A 10444-nucleotide genomic window follows, 5' to 3' on the forward strand; every position below is an offset into this window, starting at 1 on the left:
ACAGTGCTGCACAAAAAAGCCTCCTTGCAAATGTTTTATTCAGTAACAGATTGCCACAGTCGCCAAACAGCCAGACCTGTCTGACAACACTTGCTAAGTACTTGATATAAGTGGTAGTAAAACTGTGAAAAGTGCAACACACGTTGGAAATGGAGACAATTCACCTCTGATGCATGCAAACTACAGGCGACCACAGCAATCTGGTAGCAACCAAAGCAATCACAAGGAAAATATTAAAAACATCTGTATTGTAAGACACAACAATATAAAGTGACTTAAGCCAGCTGTTGTTGTGAATTGGCACTGTATAAATAAAGTTGAACTGTTCAAGAGCAATAGGAGGATTAGAGGCGCCTGGGAAGGGCAGGGCATACACGATAACAAGATAACAAGATTGTTGAATTCTCAAACAGTAAAGTTACTGAGAGATGTACACCTTCCAGAGTTTGTTTTTTAAGAAAAGTAAGTTTTTATGCTCTGAAACATTTCACAGTATCTGTTGAGTGGTAAGAATTCTAAGGATTTTCACTTTTTAAATTTTTGCTTGTATCAGTTCTCTTAATTAATATCTGTGGTAAATGAACTTATCCAATAAATCTTACTATCACCGCTGTCTTGTATCAAAGTTTGGGTCTGTTTCATTCAAAAAATAACCCTTCAGTTCTTTTTTGATCACGTCTAGTCGATGCATGACTGTCACTGGCCTTTCTGAGTTTTTCTTGCCTGTCTGCATATCCTTGGACTATAGGAGGAATGTGAACTTCTTTCAGTAACACTGATATGTTTTCAGGCTGCTCCTTAGGATCAATATATAATACTGATTGCAATTTAAATTTCATGGAGCAGAAAAAATATTTAACATTAACTGATCATTTTGTGTGTGTGTGTGTGTGTGTGTGTGTGTGTGTGTGTGTGTGTGTGTGTGTGTGTGTGTGTGTGTGTGTGTGTGTGTGTGTGTTTATTCAGATCTGATTTTTGAAACAATAAAATGTTAACTTTGACATAAAGAGATCTGAAATGTTACTGGGATGTAAAAACTCAACCTGTGGTCTTAGGGCCTGGAAGGCAAAGGGACCCAAACAAAAAGTCATTTGCTGGTAGGTTTGACTGCTCCAAGGATTTCAAGACTATACGGTGGTTTCATTCTTCCAGGGGCCTGTCCGTATGTTTCCTGTGGCATCTGAACCAAACAGGCTATCTTCCTGCAGACTCCTGTTTCTACCAATGGGTCCCCGTCGGTTCACAGTGCCATGCTGCCGAGGTAGGGTGTTCCTTGGGAAACCTTTCTGTTCCAGCTCTAGACAGATCTTTTCTTTGTCTGCCGTCTTTGACATCCAGCTCAAATTGTCAGGGTCTTGTTCATACTGCAAGGTGACGGGATCAGCTCTCTCACAACAGTTTGTGCTGGAAGAGTCATCGACTGAGCAGTACATGTGCCACTGGCTGGTGTCGACCCCATGAGAAGGCATAAGAAGGCTGTGGCAGGAAGAGATACTGTCATGCATGTTGTGGGCATGACTGTGACAGGAAGCAACCGAGTCTTGCACACTGTGGCAGGAGGTCTGGCGTTCCAAGCTGTGACAGGACACTACAAGTTGGCTATCTAAATGAGGGCTGATGTACGGAAGCTGGAGATCTGGGTGTGGACTATTAGAAACCAGTGGTGAGGCTTCAATGTGGTGCACATTATGAGGACTGTCCAGGTGAGTACTGTGCACACTCCCATCCATACTGGTGGAAGTGATATGAGACCGGTAATCCTGGAAGCATTGGCGTGGACGGTTGAAAGAGCGTGTCTTTGTCCTATCAGCAATGCAACTCTGCAGGGGAAGAGCTGGATGAGGGAGCTCATCAGGAAGTGACTGTGGACGTGGTGAAGGCATTTGGTCAGCATGAGGTGAGATGGGGGAAGGGCTAACAGGAGTCATTACAGCCACACAGCATGGACCTGTGTGATTTAATGTTGGGCTTTGGGGAGGTGGTGTTGTTCTGTGGTGAGAACTCTGAATAGGGTAAGGAGAAAGCATCTGCTGCTTCACTGAGAGTGGGGAATTCAAATGGCAGTGTGGCTGATGGACTTCCTGCCTCTGGCTCTGTCCTTCTCCAGGCCCATCCTCTGTCTTTGATCTGGATGGGCAACAAGCCCACCAACGGTGCCACACGTCATCACGCTTAGCACAGTGCTGGATGAGAAGGAAGAGTCCCAGAGTGACACAAAAAGCACCATAGAGACAACTGAATATCATGTCCAGGAAATGTCCCAGTGAAACAGCCAATGCTCCCAAAGTCCAGGTAGCCAGGAACAGGAAGAGGGTGAAGACTGTGGCCCGGAGTTGAGATTTAAAAGAGTGCTCATTGGCCAGAACTGACACGCCAGCAGCAAAGGGCTGGCAGTCCCCAGCAGACCCAGTGTCCGTGTGGCAGTGATGGTGCGACTCATTTGATGACAGCTGTTGCTGCTCTTCACTTAAAACCCGCAGCTCATACTTCCTTTCTGGGTGGCGCTTCAGCTGGACGTAAGTCCACAAGAAGTACACACACATGACTAAGACCAGAAGACTCATGGGAGCATAGAAACCACCCAGACTTGGTTCCCATGCCATCCAGCAACTAAAAAAATGAAAAAAGAAAGTTTTTTTTTTTAATGTTCTATATTTAACAACAAATAATAATCTGAGTATACTTACTACAGTGCATCATCTCTGCTGCCATAGTTATCCATACCAAATGCTGCTGTAACTCCAACTATTATGATAGGGATTCCATCACTTACAAGATAAAATCTGAAAAAAATTTCACCATGAAGAATTAGAGCTTGTTTTAACATATGGCATAGAAACTGAACATTTCTCACTCACTATGTGTTAACAGACCTCTCTGCATTAAATCGCACTTGTTATTACAGTTTTTTACAGATGCTAGGACACATGTCTCAATACTTAGGTCACTTTTGCAAAACTCCTCACACAGTGAGCACAACAGAAGTCTATGTGGGCTAAACTGAGAACCAGTTATCATTGTTTTGGCACAAAATGCATTCAATGACTACATCTCTCAAATTTCATGAATTATCTTCTCACTCAGACACAACAACTGCCAAAAATCTTTGTACGTACAGGACATTTTGCATGTGCTTACATACTGTTTTCAAAACTGTTAAACTTATGGCCAAAACAATAACACAATGCAAAACTTAAAAAGACAGCAAAATGCAACAGCAATATTTTATTGAAACATATTTTAAATCTAAAAATGCAGTTTAACCAGCCACAGCTGATTCTCATTGTAGATGAACATCTGCACAGGTGTTACTCCTTCAATTGTTCAACTCCTTCAATTCTGGCAGCCAGAAGATTCTTTCCTAGGTGTGTTGCCCTAGATGACATAAGATGTGATGTGGATGAGAACCTGTGGCCAAATGGAGGAGACCGAGTAGATTAGCATTACTATTGTATGTGTATCAGTGGATGGTGTGTATACAAATTCTTGTATTTTGGGATTACTTAGTGCAAAAAAATAAAAATACATAAACAAATATTAACGAATTCTGCATGATGTCTGATTCATTCCAGTAACATATATTGAAATTATAAACAGAGATGTGTCCTTGTTTTACACAAGAAAACACTGTGTAATGCTACATGTTGTTAGTGTTTTTTAGGTCATTGTTTTGTGGGTGACAAAGTGTGTTTGTCGGCTGTCAACCTTTGCTAGTGTTCTGGAAGAATGAGTTTATTTGAGACCTGAATAAAGTGTTTTGGTAGTTGTAGTGCATTTTGAATGTGAAATGAACTGCTTTGCCAAGCTGACGGTCAGTTAGGAGGATTGTGTGAAGAGTTTTGCAAAAGTGACCTAAGTATTGAGACATGTGTCCTAGCGTCTGTAAAAAACTGTAACCTCTGGTTCTCTTCCACAGCATGTCTTTCATCCTGTCTTCCTTCTCTCACCCCAACCGGTCGCAGCAGATGGCCCCGGCCCTCCCTGAGCCTGGTTCTGCTGGAGGTTTCTTCCTGTTAAAAAGGAGTTTTTCCTTCCCACTGTCGCCAAAGTGCTTGCTCATAGGGGGTCATATTGATTGTTGATGATTGTTGGGTTTTTCTCTGCATGTATTATTGTAGGATCAACAATATTTGCACTTTGAGGCCACTATTGTTGTGATTTAGTGCTGTATGAATAAAACTGAAGTGAACTGAATATGTATATGTATTCTATAAAGACAGAGCAAGAGAGAGAGAGAGAAATTATATATGTTTATAATTGTGTGTGTGTGTGTGTGTGTGTGTGTGTGTGTGTGTGTGTGTGTGTGTGTGTGTGTGTGTGTGTGTGTGTGTGTGTGTGTGTGTGTGTCTGGGCCTGGCACACACACACACACACACACACACACAGGCCATTCACTCATTCATACCCACCCACTAACAAAGTCACAGATGCACACATATCGATCCCCTCTCCATAGTGCAGGCGAGCATGTCACATATGTGACACGAGCACCTAACTGCTGGACAAAACCCTCAATGTCTGAGGTGCAGATAAAATTGAGGGGTAGAAAATATCATTTTCAAATATTCTGTGCTGCTGGTATCCTCAAATACTGTGTGAAGCTAGATACCACTAACAACTAGAGCTTATTTAATTTTTATTTATTTTTTTTATTTTAATCAGGTCAAAATTTCAAGAAAAATTTCAAGAAATTTTTTGAATAATGTATCAAGTGAAAGAGAGCTTTTTTCAATACGACACCCTGTGATGTCACAGCGATGCCATAACAGGCAGCATGTTGTAATAAAAACATCATAAGACATAGAAGTTTTAGTAAAGCCTTTGCCCTTTGGGGGGAGTTGCACTCTCTGAGTGCTCTTGCTGTCAACAGTATTCTCAAATATGCAAGAGCAGATAAGAAGCAATTGACTCAACACTGTAAAAATTAGTAATTAGCTATGATAAAAGTCAGAAAAATATAAAAGTGAGAAAATGACCCAAGGACAGTCATGATTCATTCACATACTGATGACTGATGAACACTGCTCAGCCCTGCTTGTACCCGCAGGCACCTGTTTACAGCTTACCTGAGGATGGCTGGTTTGGTACGAGTCTGGGAAGCCCTATTCCTCTCCTGTGCCTGAAGTGGGTCTTTGGAAACATCTTTACAGATGTTTCTAGCAGTGAAGGTCAGCCACAGCATGGTAGACAGAGAAGCATAGTGGAGCACAATGCCAACCTAACACAGGTTGAAATAGACATCATAAAAATTGAGTGAACTGGAGTAAGTTTAAGAGTGTAGTTGGGAATCATCATAGAACAAAAATGCACTCTATTAGGTGTTCAATATGCTGCACACTGAACAGTTCCAATGTCTAAGGACTGAATAAATTAAAAGCTCCAAAAGCGTGCACTGAGCTTCAGTCATATTGTGATTATAATTAATTCATGATTCACTTTGGTGATAAAACAGCAAAACGGTGCAGAAGCAGAACCTTTGAAGGTTCATGAAAACATATGATCTAAAAATAACTTTGTTTATGTGTGTGTGCCGTTAAATGGGAGGCATTGTTATATCAGCTACAATCTTTTAAATTATGCTACTTATTCAAAAAAAGTTACATTCATATTGAATGTAAAAAATATTCAGTACCAGAGGTGGAACTATAAAGCCGCCCTTTTATTGTATCTTTCAACCATAAAAGTTTTGGAGAGATGATCATAACACTTGGCAAGCTACAGCCAATGTGTCTATTTTTCCATAAAACCATCCCTGAGGTTTATAGAACAGGTGTGCCTTCCTATCAGCTCCAAGTACAGTAACGCAAAAACCAGTACAATTATTTTCATTACATCCACGTTATACAGAAGAGCATCTCTGAACACAGGAGATTTACATTACGGTTGTGTAGCCAAGAAGTCTGCAGCAACTGTGTATTGCTGACATGTCTATGGAGACCAATATTTCTGAGGAATAATTACAGTACTTTGTGAAATCATGAAGAATTAAGGAAGTTCCCAGGGTAAAATGGGGATCCAAGCCAGTGCTAGCAATGTGTACCTAATAAAGTGAAGTGTTTACATTTAACCTGACTTTAACCGACTAGAGGGCTTTTCATGTTATACTCAGTCACACAATTTGGAAGCCAGTCTAATATAAAATAACCAATATCTTCAGATTCAAAAAAATAATAAAAGCTAACATTCTTTTAAGAGTTAAGTGCCCTTAACAGAACTTTGAAACATCACCACAGTAAGAAACCAAGAACACAACACTTACAATCTGACACACAAAAGGTAAGTTGATTTGATTGATTCCACCAGCAAAAATACCAAATGTCAGTCCTGTGTGAAAGAGGAAGTTGAGGAGTGTGTGCCAGCCATTCCTGCTGATTCTGATCACACTGTAAACAAGGAGAAAATTTAAACATCAGAAAGATAGTGTCTTAGCTTAAATTAGGTAGAAGGTTGTGGGAATGAACACAGGAGTCACACTGTCACCTTTGGACTATAATTTAGAAGTATTAAAGTATTAAATCCACATATAAAAGAATATGTTAACTAAGGCTTCAATCTCACAGGTCTGAAGACCGGTCAGTGAGCACCACATAACATCTGGTCAATAGGGAAAAATGTATTTTCTTCTTTGCTGACTGTCATTAGGAGAAATCAATCACAAAACATTGTACTAAACAGCACCTTTTCATTGCTTTGGCTGCTTGCAGACTGCATCAAAGACCATTTGATATCTCAAGTTCTCAGTTTTATTAGTAAATCTGGTCCTTCAACATTCTGTACCAGCACAAAACCCTCTTTAGGTATTAAGAGACTGTACTGTTGGGATTTATTGTGTTAAAGATGAACTGAATGGTGTCAGTTAGAGGTTTTTTTTTATGTATTTATTTTTTGACCTGGGACAAAATTTGGGGAGGAAAAAATAACATGTGCATAATATTATAAGTAAACACATGCAATAGTAAGAAACAACATAAAAAGTTTTTTGATTTTTTGATATTGGTAGCTGACCTGGGACATGACATTTTAAGTAATTTAGCGCTTTAGTGCTAAAAAAAAAAAAAAAAGAAAGAAAAAAGAAAAATCAGTAATTATTGTAATGAATAAATTTTTTTGACACATATAATTGCTTTCTATGGTAGAAAAATGTTAATTGTGTAACACAAGCTTTTAGAATTAGATAATGGCACATGTTTATATAAAATAAAGTCATTTCTGTCATGAGGACAGAACCAAATGCACCAAATACTAGTTTTATAAACCAAACGTGTTTGTAATAAATTTCTCCTTTGTAACAGGATGGGCTGTGCAGTTCATTCATAAAATAACTCAATATCTCTAAAAGTCCCTATCAATTTCTAACGGAAAAATCCAGCCTTGTATCAGAGCAGATGGATTGTCCTTCAGCTTCAGCTCCTTGATCTTAATTAATATGCTGTTTTTGCAGAGCAACACAAAAGTTTTGGGAGGTTTAAATTGAAGTGGACAGTTCTACTTTGTACTTGAAACCTGTCTGCTTCTGCACATTCATTCTGGATGAAGGTGGGTGTTTTTAACAGACACAAGATGAGGATAAAGAAACATTATGAGATATACAGACACCTTTATGATATAAAGTCACAACATACATATAGGCATGTGAATATTTTGTGCAATGAAAAGTGTGAAATTATCTTGTAATAAGGTCTCACCTGTGGTGGACAATGTAAGTCATGATGGAGACAAGCAGACAGAGCAGCATAACTGCGGTGCAGGCATACACCACTGGATGTAGGTAATCCCCGGGGTATGGGGGGAAGGATAGCACTCTCTTTAGATCCTGAAAAAGAAGTGCACAATCTATGTTTTGTCAAAGATGGCAAAAAAAGTTAAATTGCTTCTGTTTTGCACATACTAAGTGAGAGTGACGTTACACAAAAAGTATCCTTTGAATAGGAAGGTGCTGAATGTTTTATTCAGTATCACCCTATCAGCATATTAAAGGACCTTGAAGAAAAAGGATCTTCTACAACAGTCTTTCTCAAACGGTGGTGTCATGGTCCTGGGTCGTGTGACCCAGTGTTGAGTTTTATGTATCTTTTGTATTCATTTATGCTTTAGCTTAGTTTGTCTAGTTAATTTCTAGGGTGCTGTTTAGCCCTTTGTTTCTTAGTTGTTTATGTCATCTCCCCCTGTACTAAGTCTCCCTGGTTCATGCGTCATGTCTGCGTGGTTATGTTTAGTTCATGTCATGTCTAATCTCCATGTTTCCTGTTTTACTTTGAAAGTCTGTATTCAATGTCAGTGTATTTAGTTTCACCTCTCCTGTCCTGTCGTTAGGTTCATGTGTGTCAGCTGTGCTCCATGTGTGGCCACTTCCCCTGATGTGATCCTGATCATCCCTCATGTGTATTTAGTCTCTGTGTTTCATGCAGTCTGTGTCGCGTCATCTGTGTTCCCCACCCTCCATGTTTTCATGCCCAGTCTTTCGTATTCTTAGCCATAGCTTTCTGAGTCTTCATAGTTTATCAGTATCCGTTCCCCAGTTTAGTTTAGTTCAGTTTAGTCACGGTATTTCTGCTTTGTTTGAGACCTGTCTTCAGCCATAATAAAGGCTCGCTTTCAGTTTAAGTTACTTCGGTCTACTCTCTTGTGTTCGCACCTGGGTTCACCACACGCACCACCGCACGGTCTGTCTCCTCAGATCGTGACAGTACGACACAACCAGTATGGACCCAGCAACACAGAGAAGAGAGATTATTCAGACAGTGGAAGCGCTATGCTGTAAGTGGATGCAGCGTTCCGGGGAGGAGGATACGGAGGAGTTACTCCACCCATTGCGGGTGAGCGTCACTGTGTTTCCCTGGTTATAATAATAATAATAATAGATACTTTATTGATCCCCATGGGGAAATTACTTGTTTTTCTCTGCATTTGACCCATTCACTCAGTGAAGCAGTGGGCAGCCCACTAAGCAGGCGCCCGGGGAGCAGTGTGTAGGGACGGTACCTTGCTCAGGGGTACCTCAGGGTAGCCGTTAAGTGGATTCGAACCGCCGACCTTCCGATCATGGGGCGACCACTTTACCTACTGAGCTATCCCTGCCCCTTATGGGAGGCGTTACCCCCCCTGATTTCTGATTACCTCCGCACCATCCTCCAAACCCCGTCCTCAGCAGCAGCCGCTGTGTCACCACCGTCCCGCTGTCACGCAACTTCCCCATCGCCGTTTCCACAGTCTTGGGGCTCCGAGGCGATTAGGGTTGGCTCACTGAGCTGCCTCCATCAATTCCATCATGCACAAGCTGCTCACCCTCACCATTCCGTTCGGACTTCGCTTCTCCAGCCTCATTTCTGGTGAGGATGTGGTCGGAGGATGAGGAGCCAGCCGTCACAGCTATCAATGTCGCATTAACAGCCGCTGCTAGGAAAAAGTGGCGCCCTCGTCGCCGACGCACGTCGGCACAGCCAGAGTCCGGAGTATCGTGGAACCGCTGGCCGAAGCTGTCTCTGAGTCCGTGTCTGCAGTGTTTTGTGGCTCTGAGGAAATGTCCCCAGAGATCACTGTTCGGGACGTCGCTGAACGGGAGCAGGTGGTTCTCGCGGAGCTGGAGGAGAAGCTCTGACATGCTCATAGTCGGGGGCTGACCCGTACAGCGACCTTGAGTGTTTTGCAAGGCGCTTTTAAATAAAATGTATTATTATTGTATTCGAATGCACTATGTGGCCATGTGACTAGAAAAGCGCTATATAAACGGTAGATAATTTCCTAATTTCCTTCGGGATTAATAAAGTATTCTGATTCTGATAATATAAATGGTAGATGTAGGTCACAAGTTGCCTTAACCTGCAACCTGTGCAAGCTAAAATCTGATTCTGCTCTTCCCCCCTCCTCCCTCACCCTCTGTTTAGCCGAACTAAATTCATGGTTCTCTTCTAATTTTCTCAAACTCAATAGTAATAAATCCGAGCTTCTCTTGGTAGGTACTAAATCAACATTATCCAGAACCAACAGTTTCTCTGTTACTATCAATAACTTACTATCTTCGTTTCTTCCTCTGTGAAAAGCTTGGGTGCTATCCTTGACAGTACTCTATCTTTCAATTCACACATTAATAATGTTACTCGGTCTGCATATTTTCAATTGCACAACATTAATCGTCTCCGTCCTTTTCTCACCCCACATGCCGCTGCCATTCTTGTCCATAGCCTTGTTACTTCCTGGATTGATTATTGTAATTCACTTCTTTTTGGTCTTACTCAAAAATCCATCCACAAGCTCCAACGCATCCAGAACTCTGCTGCCCGCATTATCACCAGGACCCCTTCTGTCCACCACATCACCTGCAGCAGCTTCATTGGCTCCCAGTCAAATAACGCATCAATTTCAAAATATTCTTGTACACATTTAAGGCTATTCATCATCTCTCTCCTCCATATCTCTCTGATCTGGTTCAGATCACCACCCCATC

The 10444-nt window shown here is 41.3% G+C and overlaps 1 protein-coding gene across 1 annotated transcript; it reads right to left on the reverse strand.

Moving 5' to 3' along the window:
- Positions 1–904: 904 nt before the first annotated feature.
- Positions 905–9196, reverse strand: LOC146663014 (adhesion G protein-coupled receptor A1-like). The gene is made up of 6 exons (XM_085417348.1): positions 9118–9196; positions 7686–7833; positions 6260–6383; positions 5067–5218; positions 2688–2783; positions 905–2610 (listed from the first exon to the last, which is right to left on the reverse strand). The coding sequence occupies exons 1-6, from the start codon at positions 9194–9196 to the stop codon at positions 1128–1130; spliced, it is 2082 nt and encodes a 693-aa protein (XP_085273474.1). The 3' UTR covers positions 905–1127.
- Between the last annotated feature and the right edge of the window lie 1248 nt (positions 9197–10444).

This window comes from Rhamphochromis longiceps, linkage group LG8 (assembly GCF_057381845.1).
Source record: "Rhamphochromis longiceps isolate RC_006_pf linkage group LG8, R_longiceps_female_GT1.1, whole genome shotgun sequence".
NCBI lineage: Eukaryota > Metazoa > Chordata > Actinopteri > Cichliformes > Cichlidae > Rhamphochromis > Rhamphochromis longiceps.

Bases quoted from the DNA above. Each gene is read 5' to 3' on its own strand.
- LOC146663014 (XM_085417348.1), bottom strand. From the start codon at position 9,196: ATGGGGAAGTTGCGTGACAGCGGGACGGTGGTGACACAGCGGCTGCTG. The intron at 6,384-7,685 runs GTGAGACCTTAT...CCTTGTTTACAG, and splicing joins ACTTACATTGTCCACCACAG to TGTGATCAGAATCAGCAGGA. The intron at 2,611-2,687 runs GTAAGTATACTC...TCATTTTTTTAG, and splicing joins AGCAGAGATGATGCACTGTA to TTGCTGGATGGCATGGGAAC.